Here is a 24,360-nt window from a genome sequence, read left to right on the forward strand (position 1 = left end):
TTCATTTTTAATCCAATAGGGTAAATCTGAATTTCTCCCAACTAATTTTCTGCAGGTAAACGCTAGCCTGTCATTGAGAAAACAATTGCTTCATACAGAATTAGCAGACGGTTTCCTTGTCCTTTTAATTTTTGCTACAAGGTGACCGAAGGCATGAACCATACTCATTCGTGCACAGAATTAAAAAAAAAAAAACATGTGTAGCAAAAATACAATTGCATGAATAAATATTTTACTGTTGTCCTTCATTTTATATAATTGTTATATAATATGTATATTTTTTTAGAGTTTAGTTAGTTAGCTCATAAATACAACAGAAAATTATGACGCCCTATTTAAGTTGAGTTCGTGTCGACCGTTGTTTTGCATGTTATATGATTTGTTCTTTATTTGTTGTCCTCTATGTATTCTCATAGTTGTTTTCCACTGATGTTTCATCTTCTGTACTCTGTTATTTCAATTTAACACACTTCATTAATAATTAATACAAAAAGACAACAATGGAAAGACACATTTTATTAAGTACGTTAAATCATTTTTAGTATAATATGTATACTGCATAATGTTTTCTTTGAACTACATAGATCAAAATAATATGTCACATTTTATTAACCAGTTAAATCTCTATACAAAAACTGACAAGTAGGCAAAAGCCTTTCAAAAAAAGTCTATACCTTATTTCCATAGTCTTTAATTCCATTTTAGGGCTGAAAGAGTGTCCGTTAACAAAACCTTTAAAGTATCCGATGTCTATTTTTTAATTTTGTTTCTGTATTCGCAATTTTCTTCATTACTTTTTCTCACTTCGTCTTTGCTTTCAAACGTTATATACATCAGACATTAATAATTTCTTTTCTTTGGTTCACACAGTTCAAAAACAAATATTTGTCTTTTAAAGTAAGGCAGTGGGAAAAACAGGACTGTGACTTAAGTCCCTCGTGATTTTTGTCAGGATTGACCATTTCTCTTTGACTGACTTTTCTGTTCACATCAATCAAAATATCAAGAATGTTTATTTTCTTCTCAGACATGTCTTCTTCTTGTGGAACATTTTCATCGAGAACTCTGCAAAATTCTCTCACCAGCCAACCTCCCTGATCTTTATGATACGCGAGACTGTATGCATTCTTCCCTACAAAAATGAGGTAGCACATGGTTTTGTTGTTTTGTATTTATGAGAAATAAGTTGGAGGATGAAGTTTTCAGCCTTCTGACCAGAAATCGAATTACAAAACTGTTTCAATAGAAATTGTAATTGATCAATCTATTCATTGTATTTCATTTGTAAAACAAAAAGAACTTCATATTAAGAGAAAGAGTTACGGCTATGTACAAGGTTACAACGTCTACATATTTTCACCATTTCTTCATGTGTATTTATCGAAACTAGAAGCTATCAGCATATATTGTTATTATGTATGTGTCCTGTAATTTTAGTGCAGAATGTATTTTTCTACCTGATAAATCGACGCATTGAAGTATGCAACTGAAAACCAAATTATTGATATGCCTCAATACAAATATTGGTTAGGTGACAAATTATACAAGAAGCAATGCACAGAGCATGTTATAAACTACTTTGAAAGATAATAATTGGATACAACTCGGAGAAACTCTCGTAAAAGCGTTTTGTCTACTATCTTGACATTTTGACTATTGTTAATATAAAATTACCATTCGTACTCCATCGTGTACACATACCTGTCATTGAAGCGAAGACTACTATTGTTTCATCATCTGCAAGGACAAGATTGCCCTCAGAGCTTTCTTCTGTTGCATAAAAAGGGTTTTGGATTTTTCTATCTGGATGTTTATTTGCAGGCACACACTTGTTCACATGAGAAAATGTTGGCTCAGCCAGATCGGGCACTACATTATCTTTTTCATCCTTGTCTGGTTCTGCAGTGATACTATTGACTTCAGAGTAGTCTGGCCTCGCATCACTGAAGGTTTGGGGTTGTAGTTTTTTATCTGGATGGTCATTTGCGGCCATACATGCATTCAAATCTGTGGATTGCTTAGTTGGCTCAACCTGATTAATTACTCTCTGATCCATAGATTTTTCTCTTTCCGATTTTGTTGTAATGCTTCTGGAGTTATAATCCGCTTCAGTTTCTTTAATTTCTTCTTCCACCATAGTAAATGGTGTATTTGCATTTACTTCTGTACGTTTGGGTATTTTGGAAGTTGATTCTGTAGGCTCCACTGGAACAGTCACTCCTTTATCAACATTTCCCTCACTTGCACGGCTTCGACATGCCTATATACATAAAATATTCATATTCACTTGTTGTACCAATTCAGGTAATTTACATTAAACTGATAATACAACTGACACTCCCTCAAAAGTAGACAAAAGCCTTGTAACAAAACAGGTATTGCCTAAAATTCAGTCCAACAAGAATATACACGAAACAATCACTTCTATTAAAGCACCTTGACCTGGCTTATATAAAATGAATAATACAGACATAAAATGAGGAAAAATGGGGAGATTTACAAAAACACAAGAAGATTTCTTTATTGGTTTGAAATGCTAATATATGATCAAACACCGAAATCTGATTGGATGCTCTTAATTTAGGTATGTATAAATTAAACCACCTTGTAAAATGGGGCTAGGACCATCCGTTAAAGACCCGACAGGGTAGTAAAGAACGTTAAAAACCCCTCAGTCAGACAGCTGGGGCTATATTAGATAATGTTCAGTGTGAGGGTCAAGAGGGGGGATTGAGCCACAAAAATAATATTATTTTCAATAAACTGTATTCATTAGCTGTATTGAAGGAAGCGTGACACAAATTTATATACTCACTTAACCCTAGTATTTAAAAGTATGACAAATGTTATCTCACCAGGCTAGCGCTTAATAAAGTTATAAGGATTAATTTTTGTTTTCACGTCGATCTTATTAATATGCAAATGATACCCTTATCATATATGGAAGTGCTACGTCATTAGTTCTCAATCTTAATTTTGTAACATTTAAACTGTAAACACGTGCCTAGAAACAAATAATACATCTTCCAAAATTGCTATATATATATATGCTGTAGGGTGATCCACTGACCTGTGTTGCGTACTGGTGCAATAGGCAAATGACTAAATTTTTTTCCTTTTCAGTTTATATTAATTTCCGTGTTGGATAGACAACAGTACTATTTTGTACACACTTTACAGACTGTTGGATAGGAGGGTACCAGCAAAAAACTATCGTTGGAAAATATTAATAAAACAGCCTGGTAGACTTAATTTTCACCCAGAGATAGCATGATCGGCTTCTTTTTCCTTTGAAGGGTTCGTCGACTTTTGTCACAGGTATCGACTTGCGATTGACAGGCCGGTGTAGGACTTGAAATAATGAAATGTGCATTTCCTTTGTTTTATGTACTTTGGAAAAAAAACATTGCAAACTTAACAAAATTGCACAATACACATATGCTAGGTGAAAATATGTGAGATTTTAAGGGAGATTTTCTGGTACAGACAATTTTAACCAGATTTTCTAAAGGACAAAATCGGTTATTAATTCGAAGAAATATGGTGGGCGGCCGGTCATGCGGACGAGCGGCTGCCAAATTTTGTCCATTCAATACACTGAATAGAACTTAGCCGATTGCTTCAAATTTGGGATAACAAGATAAAGGACGATTTTAACAAATATCGACTTTTTCGTTTCCAAGTGGCAGCCATGTTTGTTGCGGAAATGAGGGACTGAACTTTGAAAACACACTTTATTTTGCTAACAGGTTTTAGAAGATTAATAAAGGTTTAACTGTATTACGTAATGTTTTTGTGTCACAAATCACCATACTACGTCTGTAACACAAATTTAATCATTGAGTCGACATTGGTCAAGCAACTTTCGGGGCAAATGTACGTGTGCAAGAAATCTTGTTTTTTTGTTTTATTTATTTATTTTTTTTTTGTTTAATTTTGTTTTGTTTTTGATCAGCAAAACATAAATTTCAGCAGTCAAGATTTTAAATGTTAGGAACCTTCTGTGCAAAGCATTTAGGAGTAATCAAACTATATCAGCAAAAACCGATGATAAAAGATTCGGATCTGACTGACACAAATCGTAATGACCGTTTTTGTACAATTAAGGGACTTTTTATTGCATATACACTCCCTGCTTTTACAATGGCGAGGAGTTGCAACTGATGATTTGGGTGAAATCTGAATTTTAATAGTAGATCGAGATCTTCAATTAAATAATCCTTCATGTGCAGTAATATTACGACATTATGATTTTTAAAAGCAAATGAAAAGGTCAAGAGGACATAGATGGGGCATGCTTTTTTTTTACAATAATGTCTTTTTTTTTCCATTGAATTTCCATTCTTTCTATTAGTCTGTGAACTCTCAGTACATGCACCTTTGATTTTCCGATCGATAAAAAAGCGGTTTTTTTTTTAATTTGTGCTGTTTAATGTCACACAATTTTTGTTAACAAAGGACATAAAAGGAAGGTTTATGCACCTCGTCAAAGTCGCCTAGTATTCTTATTTTGTGGACAATAATTCTGGATTCATATATACGAATAATCACTACTTTGTTGAAATTCTTGATTTTGCTGTGTGGTTGTTTAGTGTTTCAATAGATAGCAGGCATCCCGATTGGCAGCTTTTAGATAACTATATTTGGGATCGTTTCTTCTCAACAAAGAGTGAAACTTCATCAAAAACTTACTCCGAAAAAGAAAGTTTTTTTCTAATAATTTTATTAGTTGTTATGCAAACCATGCTTCAACAATTAAAAAAAAACAAAAATCATAATTTCATCAACCCCAAAGAACCTGAAATTAAGGAAATCATAGACACACTGAGGTCTGTCTCTTATAACTTGACTATCGGCTCGAAATTTGCAAAAGAGAAAATTTGTCAAGTAATTTATATGACAAAGGTGATGAATTTGATTTCCGAACTAACTATAAGCTATGCTTTTTTTTATAGAGCAATATTCTGCTATTGAATATGAAATGACGCCTCTCAATTCGTACTTGCATCGAAAAGACGTGCTTAGAAGGTAATAGTCAAATGTGCACCATGGACATTGAAGTTATTTCAATTTAGACAGAAAAATATAACAGTCATTCCTTATTATTTCACTCTAGCATCAAAATTTAAGGATTAAATCATTATGGGCTGATGACGTCACAGTCACAAAACAAAGTTTGGTTTATGAGATGATGAGACACAATGTTTTTTCCAATCAAAAAGCGTTTTACTTCTGCAATTAAATTACGTATTTAATTCACGATTTATTCCTCGAAGGTTATCCTTTTGGTGTTCATGTTGTTTGTCCAAAGAATTCCAAAAACTTCCCTCATCTTTGTGAAAGACAGAAGTTTTTGAATTCAAGATCCCTTAATTTCACATATTGTTATATTGACTATGTTCTCTCCTTTATTAATCCACATTAATCCAAAAGTCGGAGAATGGCTTGCGTTTATTTAACTACCAAAACTAGAAATTAAAGAGATTACTGACAAAGCTGCATCCGCATCAATTTAAGATTTTTACCTTTGTGACGAACGAGACGATTTTGATTTTGAAACTATAAATTTCACCTTCTTGTGCAGTAATATGCAACTTCTCCTGCATACGATATTTATATTTCTCAATTGTTAAGATATATCAAAGCTAGTTGCGACTATTCTGAATTCTTTATCTGCCAGCATTGTCTAAGAAACCGGTTTTTGGACCAAAGTTATAAGAAAGAGGAAGTATGTCTCATACGCTGCCAAAACATTTTTTATATCCAGATCTTAGTGAAAGAGTAATCAAGGGAACAAAGATTATAGCAGTAATCAAAAGAACGTAATCCAGGGAAAAAGACCAGACATGCAAAACAGACGTACATAACAAAGAACATAAAGTAACTAAAATCATACATACAAAGTAACAAAAGCAAATGAGCAACTCGGTCTCCACTAAAAACTGGGAGTATGGACAAGGTGCACCTGTAGGGTAAACGTCATCTGCTTTCCTTCTGACTATTCCTTTTGAATATTGACTAGATTATATCAGTTCCGTAATGTTGTTATTACCCTTCATTTACTTTTAGTATTGAACCTTTTTTTATGTGTCCTTTTAGTTTTGTCAGTTTGAGAGGATTTCAATTTTAACCGTGGTATCACTCGAGTGAACATTTTTTTGAAGATTGTTTTTGCAAAAAGACATTTATTTCAGTCTCGTATTCGTATTACTAAATGTACCTGAATGATAAAAATTTTCAATTTTCCTTTGATTTCTTTCAATGCTGAAATACGATCTATCAGTTTCTGAGTATACAAGGCTCCATCTTTAGCAAAGAACATGTGTTGAATAGTGTATTGGTCGAGCGTAGCCTTTTTCTTCTCTACACATTCAGTGTTTGCCGATGTTTCATGCTTACTCTGAGATTCCGTTGATATTTCTTTTATGTCTTGATTTCTTTGTATTTCAGTAATGTCAATATGATGTCCACCCCTATTTTGGTTACTATGAGTGTCAGATGTTCCTCTTTTCAACTCTTGGTTTCCATGTATTTCATTTGCCTTTAATTTGTCGTCCTTCTTTTTAATACCATGAGGAGGTTCAATTGTTCCCCCTTCTATGCCTTTGTTAGTTTGCGTTGTTTCTCCTTTTCCTTGTTTTTTATGTAGGTCAAGTTCTATCATTTCTTCACCATGGGTACTCAGAGCAAACAGAAAAAAGTCTTTATCTTTCATTCCATTCTTAACTGAATTTAATTACAATAAACTATACTTATAAGATAAAAATAAATTTGAAATAAATTTCTCTACATATAGGTGACGACATCATTACCACGTTAAACATTTTGATAGACAACATAGCTATGCAATTTAGTGAATAAATACGACGACTTTGATTTCCAAATTTCAGCTAGCCTTTCCTTTTATGGAACTGTCGCTCCAAACCTAACTCCAAAACCATACCCTTACCCTTTTTTTAAGAATAACGCTAACGCCGTCTCTCTTCCACCGATCACCGGCATTGAAATTTATTTTGTTGTCAGTTGTATATAGTTCATTTGAGTAAGTGTGTAAACTTTCCATTGTCACTAATCGATAACAGCTAAGGATTTCTTATAACAACTTAAAAAAAACCTCAAACCTTGTCCGTAATATCTTCTTAACTACTATTTTGACATTTTCTATTTTTATACTTATATCTTTCGCTAGGTACAAAAATGTAGTAAATAATTAAAAGTTTCAAACCCGCAACGAGAAATGGTATATTGTCATAATAACTTCTAAATGTTTTCTCATCTTAAGACGTGATTTACTATCATTATTCATTGTAATTATTGGAAAATTGTATAAAATTGTCAAATTGAGTTTAAAAACTTTGGTATCACGTTCTGACAATGTTTTAGCTATAATGGAATGGAATGTAAATAAGACAAATAAATCTCAATGGATGTGTTGCATATGTTTTTTTATATAGAAAAATGTATTTAGGATGGCTTTGTCAAAACAAACGACTTCTTTAACTGCAGGTGACAAAGAAAACATTGAAAGTCTTTTACCTTCATCACAAACACTATTTGTGTAGTATTCCTTCATTTTATCACTCACGCTGATAACTTCAAATCCGTACTTTCTTAGTGATTTTTTCAACATATCATTATCTTCTGCAGCAGATGGCCTGTTTGAAAGCTCCTTCTCAGTTGTAAAAACAGAGTGTGTACAGATAATTGCAAAACCTCTATTACTGACGACTTTTTTTTCTTCATTTCGGGACAGTATGTCACTGGAATAACAGAAGTGTCATCAATTGAGAAATGTTTAAAAGAAGAACAAGAAGGATCTGAATTTAAATTGGTTAGCAGTATTTGATGTTCCCAATTATTTTTGTCAATGGATTCTAACCCTTTTGACACTAAGTAATGTCTGCTAAATTTGATGACACTGCTTGTAAACCAGCGGCCAACAAGGAGTTTGCAGTAAAACAAAGAAGTAAAAAAAGATTTTAGGCTTCATTGCATATATTGCGCATGGTAAAAGAACGATAATGTCTACGAGGTCAGAATGAGATATAAACAAATAAACCGCATCGTATGCTTAACATCCCCCCAACAAAAAAACAAGAACAAACAAACCTATTGCTGCTTGTTCCCGGTATACCACTTGTCAATGTGAAACTTGTACTGTCTACTTCTATAATACATATTGAATGAAATACACTTAGCAAAATCAATTCGAAATAGTATATATCTATAAATAAATAAATATATATATAAATGTATAAAATATTTCATTTATATATATCAAACCTATGTACACAAAATTCATTCTTAGTCAATTGTAAAGTGATTGTTCATACTCGTAACCAATCGTAAAGCACTCTTAAAAGTGGCTTAATTCGCGAAGATTCGACTTAGTTTTACGAATCTTGTAAATTTTGGAGATTCGTAAGGATTCGTAGTAAAGATCCATGTATGTGAAAGGATATAATATACTTTTGTTATGACAAATTTATATACGTTGTTATTATCTGTGCATATGATGTGAGATTTTAAGATCTCTTGTTTCTATAAAACGCTGCATATATAAACTTAAAGAAAGACCTATATGGAGAATCAATAGTCGATCAATTACTTCAAAACTTTTGAACGTGTCATGTTGATCGTTTCAAATGAATTGACTTCTTAGATACAAGAGAGAATGAACATGTTAAAAAATATCTTCAGAATGGTTCAGAAAAGAAAAAAGTATATAACTTTCTGATTCAATATGATAAAAATGGGAAAAATGTTTTAGGACTGTAGTACCCATATTCACAAAAAAGTTTTTATATTAAGATACTTCAAAAAGCAGTCTCATATAGTCTAGTTAACATAATTTCGATTTATTAATAACCGCTTTGGATATACATATTGAATGTGCCTTTGAAATACCGAAAACATATTATGATTACATTAATGCAAATATAAATGCTTGTATTTAATGCTTTGTATTTGTATGGAAAGCAGCTGATATGTTTACACTCTCGAGGTTCATCCTTATCAGGTATGGACTTTATTGCTGGAGTGGTCACTTTCACTATGACTTCAGACAAACATGGAAAAAAAAGTCAGTTCAGTTTTTTATTTGATTTTTTATGCAATGAATGTATCTTTTTTTCATATCTAGGGATTGTATTTTGTTTTTAGTCAAGGGAAAACATGTGGTGAAATTAAGCGCATATTTGTCAAAAGTTAATGACGAATCTTAACTTAAAAATATTCTAAACTTCAATAACTACATGCAATACTTAAATGCATGACATGCTTATGTCTTAAGTAATTTGAGACAACAAAAAAATTCAGTGAACAATTTCTTTGTTTTCTATGTGTTAAAACGTTTACTTCAAGTTTCGATACATTCTTTGTAAATTTCCAAAAAGAAAAAAAGAAAATTACAAACGGTCAAATGTATTACACTACAAATGTACTGATATTTTAACTGTTATATCAAAAATGTTGGATGCATGTAAATCGTGGTCTTTTCAATTAAGAATATATGTCAGAAATTGTAGGGTGATTTCGCTTATTGCACACAGATCAAGGAGTTGAGACCTGTAACATAACTGCAAGAGCAATCAGGGGAATCAAGGTTATAACGGTAATCAAAAGAATGCAATCCATGGACAAAGTCCAGACATGGAAAACTGACATACACAACAAAGAACATAATGTAAATAAAACAGCATACCCAAAATAACAAAAGCAAATGAGCAACTCGACTCCACTAAAAACAGGGAGCATGGACCAGGTGCACCGGTAGGGTAAGCGTCTTCTGCTTTTCTAGAAACACCCACCGATTTGCTCATAAAAAGTCAAAAGTCAAGTCCGGGGTAGACGAAAGAGACAAGAAAAACTATGACACGTTGAACAAATCAGTTTTCATGGTGCAGATGGATACACCGTAACGATCAACGAGTTTATGATGACGACCATAAAACCTCTGTAGTGATAACTTCAATCTTGTAGAAACATAACCCTGTTCCAGAAGCCTATTTGTTAGAATTCTAGCGCGATACAAAAAGTCTGCGTAGTTTCGGCAAGCTCTTTCAAAACGTATGAGTTGTGATATGAACACTCCATACGCAGGTGCTGAAGGGACGTTGCCACAGATGAAAGGAAAGTTGAAAGTCATCACGTTTGTCGTAAAGTTTGGTCAATAGTTTTCCTTTACCATCGATTTCTAAGTGTAGGTCAAGATATGAGGCTGACTTGACAGTGTCTGTAGTATCCTTTATCTCAAGTTCTTTGGGGTAGATGCGAAGTATCAAATCCCCAAAATTAGGATTGTTTAAAGATAATACGTCATCTATATAGCGGAACCTGAGATTAAAGGATCTAGCTAAACGATATTCTTTCTTTCGGATCAGATCAGCTATAAAGTCAGCCTCATAAGAGTGAAGGAATAGGTCAGCAAGTAGAAAGTATGGTGTCTTAAATGTATTTTTGATATTTTGTTTAAAATGTTAAAATAAACAGAAAGTAACATGTGGCTGTTCATACAACCCTTGCTCTTTCGAGATAAAAATTATATAGAATGTACTATAATTCAAAATTAACGGAGATATCTCTGTACATGACCCTGAAATACAATATAAACTATTGAATATTCGATGTGAACCTCCTGAGAACAGACAAATTGGAATGAATGATTATGCACTTCATCTGAAAGACTTATAAAACAACCTTTAATAGCAAAAATAAAAATGTGTAGCCTATTTGGGGCGTATTACGTACTACAGAAGTTGTATGGTTTTTTCGAAGATTGCTACTTAATTTGTAACCGGGTTTATATATCTACCAGCATATATTATGTTTCTAGATAAAGACAAGATTTTTATACATTAATTTTTGTCTACTTAATTACAAAACCCAATTCCTTATTCACAAGTCACTCATAGTTCAAGTTCTATTACCTAATTCCAACACGACATTGCCAAATGTCCCTATGTATGTGGAGTTTACCCCATTCTGACATCGCAACTTAACCGAAAGTTGATTAGCACTCATTTCCACGAAAAACAATTAAAATGCAGTGTTTGTGCTGGAGTTCAACATTTGTATTTCCATTAATAAGCACACAAGTGAAAATATTTAAGTTCCCCTTTGTTTTGATTTCACATTCATGCTCTTGTACGATACAGGATATAGGGATAAACCCTGTGCTCCTTCAACTAAATTATAAGTTATTGGAGTGAACAACTCTATTCGGAATTATCTATTTTTTATGAAAACAAAATACGAAATGAAAATCATGGGATGTAGTTATATTGTAGTGTTGTGAGTGTCTTTTTGTTGAAAATGCAAAATATTTATAGCTTAATTAAAATGATTTTGAGAAACACACTGAGCTTTTTGGGATATTAGCATTGATGTTTCCTTCAGTAAACTGAGTAACAAAAGAAAAGATCAGGGTAAATCTAATTTATCCCGACTAATAAAGGACACAGAATATGGAGATAGAAGGAAAGCCATAGTGAAAAATGATAAATGGTATGAGTAATTACCGTTAAGTTGATTTTTTTTATCTTGTCATTTTTAATATTGATCCAGTATTATGCTTAACGTGATATAAAAATGCAAGACTTACTGCAAAGAATACCAAAGTATTTTATATCAAACAAAATAGATTCAAACCAAATAAGATGACCAGTTATAAAAAATATAATGAAGCGTTATATGTTAAGACTTACCATCAGGGCGGCAAATAATACAGGAGTCCATGCCTGCCACACATTTTACACAAAAGTGGTGGCCACATATTTCTTTTGACGGTCTTGTTGGACCTTTGGTACCAAAATGGACATCACAATTTTCACATTTACCCGCATCCATTTCAAAACAGATTCTGTAAAAGAAAAATGTATATAAGTAATATTCTATTAGAAACTAAATATAAATAGCGTTTTTTCTTCTTGTATTCTCAAAAACTTATTGGAAATGAAGAATGCTGACGAAATGTTTATATATATACATATACGTACACAGTCTTAAGGTAGATCATACCTATTACTTTTAGTAGGTAGATTTTATAATATTTTTCAGAGATAACCTTTAACAAACATCTTAACATCTTTAAAATCTTAGGATAAAAAATACTTTATTTCGAGACAATTGAGCCTAAAGATAGGCGATTGATACAACATTTTATATAGATTCTATAAGGAATTTGCATAAGTTCGCTTACTATTCAAAATTATTATTATTTCGTATTTCAAAAATAAAATTGTGGGTCTATAAAATATTTTCCCGCGTTTATGCAATCAATGCCAATTTTTTTTCTCAATAATTTAAAAACATTGTTTGCATCTTTTCAAACAGCCGCGTGTTTGTTAGTGATAAAACACGGAACAAAAGTACGTATAGGTCCACCTAGCTCTTATGAATCTTCTTGATTTTATGTAAAAGTCATCAATTTACAAATTTGATGAAAACTCACACATAATTGTAACTAAATATGTGGGTTTTTAATAACTTTAATTAATAATTTTGTATTTTGTAACATTTTTTTGTACGTAACAACGCTCACTAGATACTCGGTAATTTTCGTATAATTTTAGATAAGGTAATCAAATATATTATTGTCTGTACTAATTATATGACCAGTTGAATTACTCATTAACAACGTAGCATGCTCGGTCATGTCCCAACGGAAGGCGTATCATAAGCTTGCATTTATAGTAGAATTTAAAATAACCTTATTTGCTCTTTCTGCTTCACCTCTTTACCTTTTAATAGGTTGGTGATAGGTAATTTGAATGCAGTTTTCGTTGTAAACTGGAATTTTATTGGATAAGAATGAAAATTCTTAGAAGGTAATTCCACGATTGAGTGGCTTAATGTCTTACGCATGGGAGGATTTTTTTTATAAAGACTTTTAACTTGCATTAGACCGTATTGTAATTTGAAGATTTGTCGTTATCTATGTAGATTGGACGGTTGCAAATATCCGTCTACCGGCTCCGCTATACGCGTCGCCAGTACACTCAATTTGAAATAATCAAAACTACGGTTGACGCCTCCAAAATCTTTTAAAATGCAATATTTTCACTCATAATTAATAAAAGTTTTGACTTCGGAACCCCTTTATTTATTAATTAATAGATATGTTTATATAAATTTCTATCAGCGATAAATGTTCAATAGTCTTTTTGTAATTGGCCTGTTTGTTTACGATCGAGCTCAAACATACGGCAATTGAAATATATATATATAACTTATTAATTGAGAGATATTCTTCAAAAGGTATATAAGTTTTTTTGTTTCGAGATATATGGTAAATACCTTTTAACTTTTATGCAAACGTTTTTACAGCAGAACAAATTTAAACACACCCAAATATAGTCCATGAAAAATTATTATGTCGTTTCATATCACTTCCAAATAATATGAAAAGTCGACGAGTGATTTTATTTTCCATCAAGCGACATATATTTTTTTTTATTTTTCGTACTGCAAAAAAAGAAATATTCGCTAAAAAAAAAACATTAATCTATTGTGTATATTTCGAGAGAAAATCGGATATCTGCTCATGTAATGCAAATCATATAATTTGACTTCCTGAAATTATTCGGAAACATAACCAATAGAAATCTACGATGCTCTGAACCGAGACGCATTATTGATTGGTCATCGGTCAAAAATTACAGAATATATTTGATAAACTGCAGTGACACATTTCTACTCATTGTACAAACATGGAAAGTTTAGAATATAGTTCAAAATCACAGAACTTAGCTAATCCAGAACTCGTATTGTTCGCAAATTTGTAAAATCGCAAATTATTAGTATTATGCAGATGTATGTGTCATGCTCTCTATGGTACATAAGTTATTTATAAGAAAGTATTTATATAGTATAAAGGACTTACACATTTACATTTCTCTCTAGGATTACAAACCACCATGTTACAATTGTGCTAATTTGTATTGTCTTTTGTAGTAGAATGCATTAGTTTTCACAGAAGACAAAAATATAAACAAAGCAATCTGTGGTACTTTTTTTTAATTTCAAATCATTCATTTCATGAACCTACATGCAGTTGCTGAATGGAACAATTGATAGGTCTTAATTTAATCGGATTGATTTCAAAACACTGTGTTCAAAAATTCTTCTAGGAAAAAAGACACTTTGCTCGAGTGTTTTTGTTTTCTGTCTCCCCATTCTATCTGTGTTTATCCCCTCTTGAGCTTTTCTTTTCGTTTTTTTCCCTTATCACTGGAAGGTAACATTTTAAATAATTCTTTTCCAAAAACATCACGAGGACTTTTATCTCACACATCGTAAATAATTATATAATCTTGAAATCTTTATTGTAAGTTTCTTGGTAATAGTTTAGAATAGTGAACCATTTAATCAGTTATATATATTTCATTGTATATTTATAGGTACTACATAGTTGTTAAGTTGGTCAAAATATTATTACGTTCACACCTTTAAACACCGATACATACATGATTTCATGAAAATGATTATGAAAATGATACAAATTATGTCACAATATGTATATGAACAGAGTACTTTCTCACCTTCACAGGATCAATTACAATATTTGGAAATGTTTTATATGTTTGAAAAACAGATGAAAACATGTTTATTATTCCTTTCATATGATTAGGACCACCACGAAAAACATATGTATGTTTAGGACAAACAAATGAATTCATGAGAAACAGGAAATTGAAATAATATGGAAAATATAATCATGTCTTCCATAGAAATTAATGTATGCAAAGAGTATAGATGTCATATATATTTTTTAAAGTGTATGTTTTCGATAGTTTTATATTGTGAAGAATATCTAGCCTCTTCCACTTCAAGTTCACATTGAGCTGACATTTTTTTCGTCTCGATGGGGTTGTTTTCTCTTTGACATATTCACCATATCTCATTATATAATGGACACAGAGTTAACTATTTTTAACGGTCCTAAAATATGATTCCATATGTTTTATAATGTATATATATGCTTTAATTTTTCCTGTGTAAAGTTTACTATAGGTAAAGAAAAAAATCAAAACTGTTTGGTTTCAATTTAGATGTTACATGCAAGCTTTGTTCACACAAAATTTATACGTAATTTTTCGATAATGGACATCCTTTAACAGGTTGTTTATGTGTTACAAAATTCATCAACTTTTCGATTGACGGAAACGAAACTAGTAAATAATACAAAAGATCGGGATCCAGCTGGTTATCTCGGACATATTCATTGGTAATTTGTGTCCTAGTGGAGTGACCTCCTACCCTCCAAGCTTTTCCTTCTATGGTATTCGGTTCGGTCTTTTGAACTAGTATAAATCAGGATATATTCGCCTCGTTTTGTTCTATTTTGCTAGAAGTGTCTGCTTTAGGTAGTAAAACATCAATAAATCTATCAATATTGAATTTATTGTGATATAATATAGAACGATTGCTGACTAATGAAAGACAGTTTAAACAATTATATCATTCTCCTTATTTTATGAATATCTAACTATACTTTTTCTTGTGTAATCCACTTTCTATTTCAGTATAGTGAAAATAACAGACACTTTTACATATTCAATAATTATAACCACATATAATTGCTTGGCGGAGGAAATATTTAAAAAGAACTTACCTGTTTTACACACGGCGTAGATATGATTAATTATTTTAGGCGATACCTTTTTATATACCCGGAAACAAAATCGTAAGAATTTATTTATATATACGAATATTTCTCGGTATAGATAACAAAACAGAGAGAAAAATATTTCCATTTAAATTGCATAACATACAAAAATAGATATGCTATCATTTTATTTATCAAAGGTATTCCACATAAACTTAACCTTTGTGTATGCTTGATCAATGGTTGATATAAAAATATATTAAAATAATTCTTATAAAACTCAAATTTGCTAACAAATAATCATTAAAATTTGCCTTTTTGAATCTGTCCAACATACAATAAATCACAACAATGGTATTATTGGTTTATCATTTGGATAACAATGCTTGTCGCAGACACTAAAAAAAAAAAAACGGTGATATTTTTTTCTGACTTGATTTGACATTATTTATATTATGAATTTGGCATAAGAATAAAATAAGTACTATCTACTCCCTCGATTACCGGTAGATGTTTGGATATTACCAAGTATGTTTTCTTTAAGTTCCAATGCATATTAAAATCAAACCCTTTCAATGGTGGAGGGGATATTTGAATGTATCTATCAACTTCTTTTGGACTGCAACCTATTTGAGCGTTTTTATTTCATGAATAAGAAAAATTAGGAAGAAAATGACGATTTGTTTTCATTTATAGATGAATGTATAATAAGATATGTAAAATTAAGGAGATAAAGTGTTACATAATCTCGTAAGATGTTATATGTTTAGCGCAGGAACCGCTTCGTTGTGTTATACAAAGAAAACCAACGTATTAATCTCCGTTCAATTTTAATATTTTCAGAAGAAAGATATCTCAGACTATTGAAAGACATACCTATATATATATACATACTCTATATATACATGACATCGAAACGTTCTGACGAATGTTATCCGCGGAGGGAACGACCCAAAATTTGCATCACAAATTTGGCAGTTCTAACATTGTTGGGAATTTTTCAGACCCTTCTATAAGTTATCTTCCCTGTATCAATTTGATCCGATGGAGCAGTGTAACGAATAGAGTCGTCACATTCTGAGACGTTTGTATAATATTGATTTGTTGTGACATGCATCATTAATTTGATCCTCTATCCTACAAAATAACACCGAAATGAACAGTCCCGCTCCACCATACATCGTATACTAAGTTACAGTCCTAGATTAATCCTACGAGGAGGAATGACCCGGCAAACGAAAGCTATATTTGTATATAGCCTAGCTGGCCGAGTGGTCAAGGGCGCTGGACTTTGTGCAGGCGGTATTGCCACAGATGTCACAATGGCACGACTTCGAGTCCCGCGGAGGGAACGACCAAAATTTAGCTTCGCAAATTTGACAGTTCCAACATCGTTGGGAATTCTCAGACCCTTTTATAATTTTACATTATCTTCCTTGTATCAATTTGATCCGATGAAGCAGTGTAGCGAATAGAGTCGTCACATTCTGAGACGTTATATATAGATATAGATATATACCACATATACACATATTGGTATAGATAACAATACATTTGTGAAGTGCCACACATTCCTTGAATTTAAATGTCACGTATACTTAAAGAATGTATCTATATAGTCATACGATATAAGAGTACCTTTTTTCTCTTGTACATTCATTTCAACCTTGAACAGGATTCGTATAGCTCAATTTAATCTTAATAATCTATTACCTATTTTTCTATTACCTTTTGTAGAGAACATTTTCGCTTGCTTGACCGACGTTATATAGTAGAAGGGAATGCTCAGGTAAACTAAGAGTAATCAGGGGAACCAGGTTTATAGCAGTAATCAAAAGAATGTAATCCAGGGACAAAGACCAGACGTGGAAAACAGACATACACAACAATGAACATGTAGTAACTAAAGTCATACATACAAAGTAACAAAAGCAAATGATCAGATCGGTCAACTAAAAACTGATAGCATGGATCAGGTGTACCGGTAGGGTAAGCGTCCTCTGTTTTTCTAGAGTTGCTCACAAAAAGTCAAGTCCGTGGTAGACGAAAGAGGAAACGAAAACTATGACACGTTGAACAAATTAGTTTTCATGGCGCAGATGGATACACCGTTAGGATCCACGAGTTCATGATGACGAAAACAGTCCACAGCAGTTACTTGTTGACACTCTTTGCAACATGTCATAGTCCAGTGGAAATATACTGTGCGCTGTCATTTTTTGTAAAAAAAAATATATTATTGAAGGACTCTTCTTTTCCTCGACATTATTTACGTTGTGTATTTGGCGAAGAGCACCGAATCTTCGTTTGATAATGTCATTTCTTAAAAAGGAAAATTTCTTTGACTTTTGAATGGCAACGCCTTACATCGCTACCATTATTGTAGGCCTTAATCTATACATACATGACACATCTGTCAGATCTGGATGGTTGTCTTCATACCTGGAAAAATACAGTTCTCGATAGACCTGTTCGTTTCCATTTTGAAGTGAGGAATCACTAAAAACAGTGCAGTTTAGAACAAAAAGGTCTTTTCTTCGGTACGGGGAAACGTCTGGAGTAAAACCCTGGAATCAAACAGGGCTCGTGGACCTCTATCGCTGCTGTTGAAAGCATTGATGAAAGGAATGCATGTTTCTCTTCCGCTGGAGTATGTGACAGAAAGATAGGAGTGACAGACATAGGCAGATGAAAGTGAAACTGTATTGAACAACCCTCACGACTTATTGACAACACCTATGGGGCATGAGTTATTTTAATTTTTTTAAATGAGTGAGACTCCCCCCCACCCACCGTGTTTAAAGGAGTCGGAATTTGAAAAAAAAAGTTCTATCTATTTTGAAGTTGTCAGTAATAACAGAGTGGGCAAGAACATACCTAAGATTCCCAAATTTCTACCAGTTTTCCTTTGGTTTTTGGTAGAAGTTGAATTGGGAGTACGACCTGTCTTGCCAACTTCACTCTTCCTATTAAGTGAAGGATTAATAGCAGAGCCAGAAAACTCAGAAAGTTTTCTATTAGTCACTTGAACGTTGACTTCACTGGCTGGTGGAGGGTGCTTAGCAAGCTCATTTGAAGGTCTTTATTAGAAAGACAAAAAATCTTGTCCGTCAGAGGCGAAGACATAAGGGAATCTTTGACAGATTCTGTCACAGAGGATTTCTACAAAATTTCTGCTCTTTTAGAAGGAGAACCATAAGGAAAAGGTGAGAAACACCAATAGTTTGATCTACCAGTAAGAGGCAAGATTTGATCTCGTCAAATTCTGTAACCTCTTTACCTTGGAGTAAGGAACCTGCTGTATTGAGAAAGTAGTCAACACTGCCAAATACATGAGAAGAGCTTCTCTGTCTTTGCCCAAACAAATTAGGAAAAACGGAGGTCATCAATCCTTTTAGAACCTAAGAAGGGAGCAGAGGACTTATCACAGTTAGGAGCTGTCTTCCCTATGGAAGAAACATGAACCTCTTAATCTTTACCACTGAACAAACCAGGAAAAAATCAGGGAACTTCGAGTTACTAGAAGAAGGAACGTCAACGAATGATTCATTCGGCTTGTCCTTCACTACTTGAAGTGTTGATAGAACATGAATAAACTCAGAAAAGGACTTATAAGAAATTATAGATTCATTAGAAAAATCACAACTTCGTATAAGCTTCAAAAGAAGTATTCTTCTTAACTCTAGGAGGAGAAGGTACATTCATCTTTTCTCTCAAGAGCGAATAAACTCTAGCCTTCAAACTATCCTAAAACTGAGGTTGATCTTCAGATCTAAGACACTTCTGAGAAGTAGAAGTTACAACACTAGAAGGGAGTACATGTTCATTTTTTAGGCCACTTAGCGAAAACCTGAACTGGGAGATGTATTAATCTCAGGATCAGCATGTGAAGTATTCGCCTGTACAGCGTTAAGCCGACTTAATAATTTGGTCATAACAGTAGATACCATAGTGTCTATAAGGCGTGCAATTGTATGGGTAACACTAACAGAGGATTAAAGACGGATTGAAGTCCTTTTTGGAACTTGGTCCGAGCTTATGATATTGCTCAAGTCAAGTACTGAAGTCAAAGGCACAACTTTAGTGAAAGAGGTGTTAATTCTGAATCATCGAGGGTTCAAAATAAGCCATTCCAAAGGTCGTGGTCCCCAGTAATTGGACTTATGGGTTCATCCAAATCCATAATGTAACAAGTTTTATTGTATAAAAAGGTTTCAAAAGTAATATAAACTATCTAAAAAGTTCTAATTTGTACAAAATAATAAATACACAAACAAATTATACCAACTTAATAATGCTATCTAAGCTTGGGGTTCTTAGCCTGCAAAAGCATGCGGACAGCTGAGCGACAGGAAATAGAATGGGAAGAAGTGGGTATTTCCGGTCAAGGATAACTGACAATAAAGGGCTGTTTCAAAGGTCATATCAACTGAAATAGCAATCGGAACACATCAGCCTTTCAAGTTACACAAAGAAAGAACCTCGAAAGCACCAGGCGGATGGATCTGTCCGGAATTTGACCGATACGATTCTAAAATTATAGTGAAACTGGTTGAATTTTTTACCATTACTTTTTTCTTAGCTCCTCGCTTCGCGCCAAAACTCTTGGAATAGTTGTTGTTGTTATCAATTTAGATCGAAGATCAGAATTGATATAGCAGTCGCCAGAACCTTTAGATTTGTAAAGCCTGTTAGCATCTAAAATTATCTTACACTACCGCAGGAAAATAGTCCCACTGGCATACCCCATTAAAGTTCAAATGCAGATATTTAGGTCCACTTTATAGTAATTTCTAATTTGTCATATCTAATTTTGGGCTATTTACGCCGATAAACAAACCCACAAAGTGTGATGATTAATTGGTATACTACTACTAAGGGGGTTTTCAACGTCCTTGACTACCCTGTCGGGTCTCGCACGGACGGTAATTGGTATGTATTAACAACGATCCAATTAGAAAATGGTTGGCCTATAACGTCATCAGTACCTGTTTATTTCTATGCATTTACCAGAATAAACCAATCGTTTATTATATTATACAACATGTCGCCTACAAATACAATATTCTTAGACGCATAATAAACCATTTGACGTTTCGCTAGAAATAAAAACCTTGCGACATTATAAATAGTCATCGCTCATAGAAATGAAAAAGAGCAATGCTGAGTGCCAATTGCAATGGTTGTCTTCAGAAATTTTATGCAGGTCCTGGCTGATCCATATACAAAAAGTATTAACAAAAAGGGGACAGTGGTTCCGATCAAGAGACTTATATAAAGAAAGAGGTTCCAGGCGGCAGACAAGGACTACACTTCTTGTTCCAGGCTATTATTTGTTGCTCTTTTTTTGCTAAAATTTTAACAAACCCCATCCTGATCTATCACCGACTGTGTCGTGTATTTTTATTACGGTTACCGTCTCGTGACATCTGAAACCCGGAGATGACAAATAAAATGAAACTTTGCTTACAGACGATGGCGTAGGAATATTTCGATAATGCATTTCTCAGGAGTGGTGTTAGCCTGTGGTCTGGTGATATTGCTTTTCGTAATAATCATTCTATTTGGCTATTTAACCATGTATTATAATGATAGAGCTGTAGGTGCTTCAGGGCCTTAAAAGTGCTTGGCTAGTGTTTCCCGCACAAGGCATAATTGTTGAAATTTTATTCTAAGACTGTGGCGTTTATGTAAATGTACGTGTCTCTGGAACTAGGTGCCCAGAAACTAAGCACTTTTACATTATTTATTTATCATTATTATATGTGTGTTATTACAATTTTTCTATAGCGCTTCGAGATATACTGTTTTAGATTAAGCATATTTAAATATATACATACTAATAAAAATATAATATAATACATTAACACACACAAAAATATCAGGGTAGTAAAACTTGTCTAGTTAATAAGTAAAGTTAATAAATTGGAAATACTTACAAAAGCAAGAATATATATAAATGAATCATAGTCGAATTAAGTAAAAATATATAGAATGAATTGGTAAAAAGTCTAAAATAAGTTTGCTATTTAAAAATTATCAAATAGAAGTTTAAAAATTTGAAATCTTATAAAAATTAATTATTACCAGTAAAAAATAACTTTGAAAAGAAATATATGTGCTACTAAAACATACAATGTACACATTATAACAGAAACATATCACCAGTTAAAACTAAGGTTCAATAATCAAAAGCAAGCAAACGTCTATGGCATTATGTATCACAGAAACGAAATAAAGATTTAAAAATGCTTGTCGGAAAAAGTGCTTTAACTTCCTTTTAAAAATAGACACTGACTTTGCATTACGCAGATCTTTTGGATATGCATCCCAAAGGGTGGCCGTCGCTTTGTCGAATCTTCTATTGCCGCGTTGGTTCACACAATAGGAGTTACAAGTAAATTGTTTTCAGACCTTAATGATCTAGATGACCTATATAAGTTTACAAGTTCACTTAGATATAGTGGCGCTCTTGTTTCACGTACTTGAATACATAATTTTGTATTGCACCCAGTACTGTACAGGCAACTAATAAAGGTACTCAAGTGTCGGAGTAATGTGTTCGTGTTTCTTTTCTTGTTACCACTCGCGCAGCAGTGTTCTGTAGTTTCTGAATGACACAAGCTGGTAGTCCATAGAGTAATGCTTTGCCATAATTCAATCGATAGATAATTAATGAATTGACCCAAGTTTTACACGCATCCTCGTTGATGTACGGACGTATGCGGCCTATGTTTCGAATTTGATAAAAACATGATCTCGATACTGTTGATGCATTGACAGTCTTATCAAAATGAACGCCCAGATTTTCAGTCAGAACTTGTAATGATGTTTCCTTTAAACGTGAGATGACAATCCTTCAAATCCTTCACTCGATGTTTCGGAGCAAAAAGGATCAATTCTGTTTCGTCCTCGTTCAGGTTAAGCATGTTTACATGACACACAGGTGACTATACGATAACTTGTAGGACTTGAGCTATATAGCTTATCAACTGAGAAATGTAGCTTGTTAAGAGGAACATTTATCTAAGGGCATGGTTTATTTCAATGAATGTGGCTTAAGTTTGAATGATTTGACTGATAGTTTCGACCTGGAGATCTTTGAATTAAATTCAAATTGAAAATTTAGAAACTGGTAAAAGCCAACTAGTAGTTTGCAGTTCAATTATGCAGTATGTTGGATTTTTTGTGCTCATTCATCTATAGATGTTCTTTGTAAACCATCATCGAACCTGAATATTTCGCAAACAGGTGCACTACATCGTAGCATGCTACGATGCATCTCGAAATTTTTTGTGTGTTTATGAAATATATCCTTCATAATCAGAATGGTGAATTTAAAAATAAATCAAAAAGTTGAATACTACACAACATTTACAACAATAAGCCTGTGTTTAGATACGTTTGAATTCTGTATCTGTACTTTCCTTTTATCCCTGCTTATACCATATTTTTGCAATTTGACGATTATTTGAGGCGTAAAAATTCAAACGATATAAATTGATTCAGTACATGAGTACTTTGATTGTTTATTTCTAGTGCTATCCAAACAAATTTTTTAGCGGCACTTGGTGGATAGAACTACTTTGATTCGCGTAAGACTACAATTCCGGCAAAATTTTCAAGAAGAAATTCTCCTTTCTGCGTCCGAGGTTAATTTTTAGTATAGCGGTAGTAGTTCCGAGTAGTTCCGATTGCTGAAAAGAGTCAATATAAGTTGCTATCTTTCAGTAAATGCGAGTAAATTTATTTTGTCTACATGGTGTATGTTGAGATATTTCATGGAGAGCATTGGATGTATTATTGAGTAATGTTTATGGTGTGTTCGTTTTTTTTTTTTTTTTTTTTTGTTCTTTCAGGTCATCTTTGACTTGATATAAAGGTTATAAAACTAGTTTAATCCCGCCGTAGATTTTATGCACCTGTCCGAAGTCAGGAGATGTTGGTCATTACTTTTGGTTTGATTTTGAAGCGTTTTCTGTGGATTATTTTACTTTTGTTGCAGGGGTTTTCAAAGCTTACTTAAAGCTATAAGTTTACCAATCTGATTAAAATCAACTGTCAGCATACGCGACAGTGCATCGTCAATCAATTTATCCCACCAAAGTTCGATTAGCATCGTAGTTGATGTGATTAGCCAGTTTGCGTTACAATATTCAGGTTCGTTGTCGGGTTGCACAGATCACCTAGATGAATAATCGCAAAACTCCCCGACTTACTGAATAATTGAAATACAAATTATTAGTTGGCCTTTTCCAATTCCTAAACTTTTTAGTAAGCAATCAATTTATCGACCTCCATGCCGAAACTGTCTGTCATATCTTTCAAACTATAGACACAATTGTTGAAATAAATCATGTCCTTACTGAGAAACACGCATGTACCTCTCAACTATTTTAAGCTCAAGTGCTACAAATTGTCGCATAAACAATAATTAATGTGTCCTGTCAGCGCTAAGTTTCTGGACATCTACGTGTAGTTCCAGAGACACGTATATTAGCATATACGCCAGTCTTAGAATATAATTCTAAAAACTAGGTCTGGTGAAGGGAACACTAGCCCAGCGCCTTAATGGAGTCCCTGAAGCACATACAGCTCTTTTATCATATAACATATGGCCAAATGGCTTAATTGCATTATCGAAATTCCAATGCCATACGGCCCATAGTATAAACAAAGTTATTTTTGTTAGTCAACTCTGGACTTCCGTTTTCATGAGGCGGTAACCGTACTAAAGTCTGTTAAGATTAAGA

The 24,360-nt window shown here is 33.1% G+C and overlaps 1 protein-coding gene across 1 annotated transcript; it reads right to left on the minus strand.

Annotated features, from left to right (window-relative positions):
- Window positions 1–501: 501 nt before the first annotated feature.
- Window positions 502–16,526, minus strand: LOC148621633 (uncharacterized). Its single transcript, XM_088576205.1, has 7 exons — window positions 16,502–16,526; window positions 11,706–11,860; window positions 8,110–8,167; window positions 7,537–7,760; window positions 6,221–6,726; window positions 1,675–2,260; window positions 502–1,132 (listed from the first exon to the last, which is right to left on the minus strand). The coding sequence occupies exons 2-7, from the start codon at window positions 11,845–11,847 to the stop codon at window positions 834–836; spliced, it is 1,815 nt and encodes a 604-aa protein (XP_088432331.1). The 5' UTR covers window positions 11,848–11,860; window positions 16,502–16,526; the 3' UTR covers window positions 502–833.
- Between the last annotated feature and the right edge of the window lie 7,834 nt (window positions 16,527–24,360).

The sequence above is a fragment of the Perna viridis genome, chromosome 3 (genome assembly GCF_037379345.1).
Source record: "Perna viridis isolate PV_CMFRI_1.1 ecotype Kerala chromosome 3, ASM3737934v1, whole genome shotgun sequence".
Taxonomy (NCBI): Eukaryota; Metazoa; Mollusca; class Bivalvia; order Mytilida; family Mytilidae; genus Perna; species Perna viridis.

Bases quoted from the DNA above. Each gene is read 5' to 3' on its own strand.
- LOC148621633 (XM_088576205.1), bottom strand. From the start codon at position 11,847: ATGGATGCGGGTAAATGTGAAAATTGTGATGTCCATTTTGGTACCAAA. The intron at 8,168-11,705 runs GTAAGTCTTAAC...TATGTATTATAG, and splicing joins TATTATTTGCCGCCCTGATG to AAGTAGACAGTACAAGTTTC. The intron at 1,133-1,674 runs GTAATTTTATAT...TCATTTTTGTAG, and splicing joins TACACGATGGAGTACGAATG to GGAAGAATGCATACAGTCTC.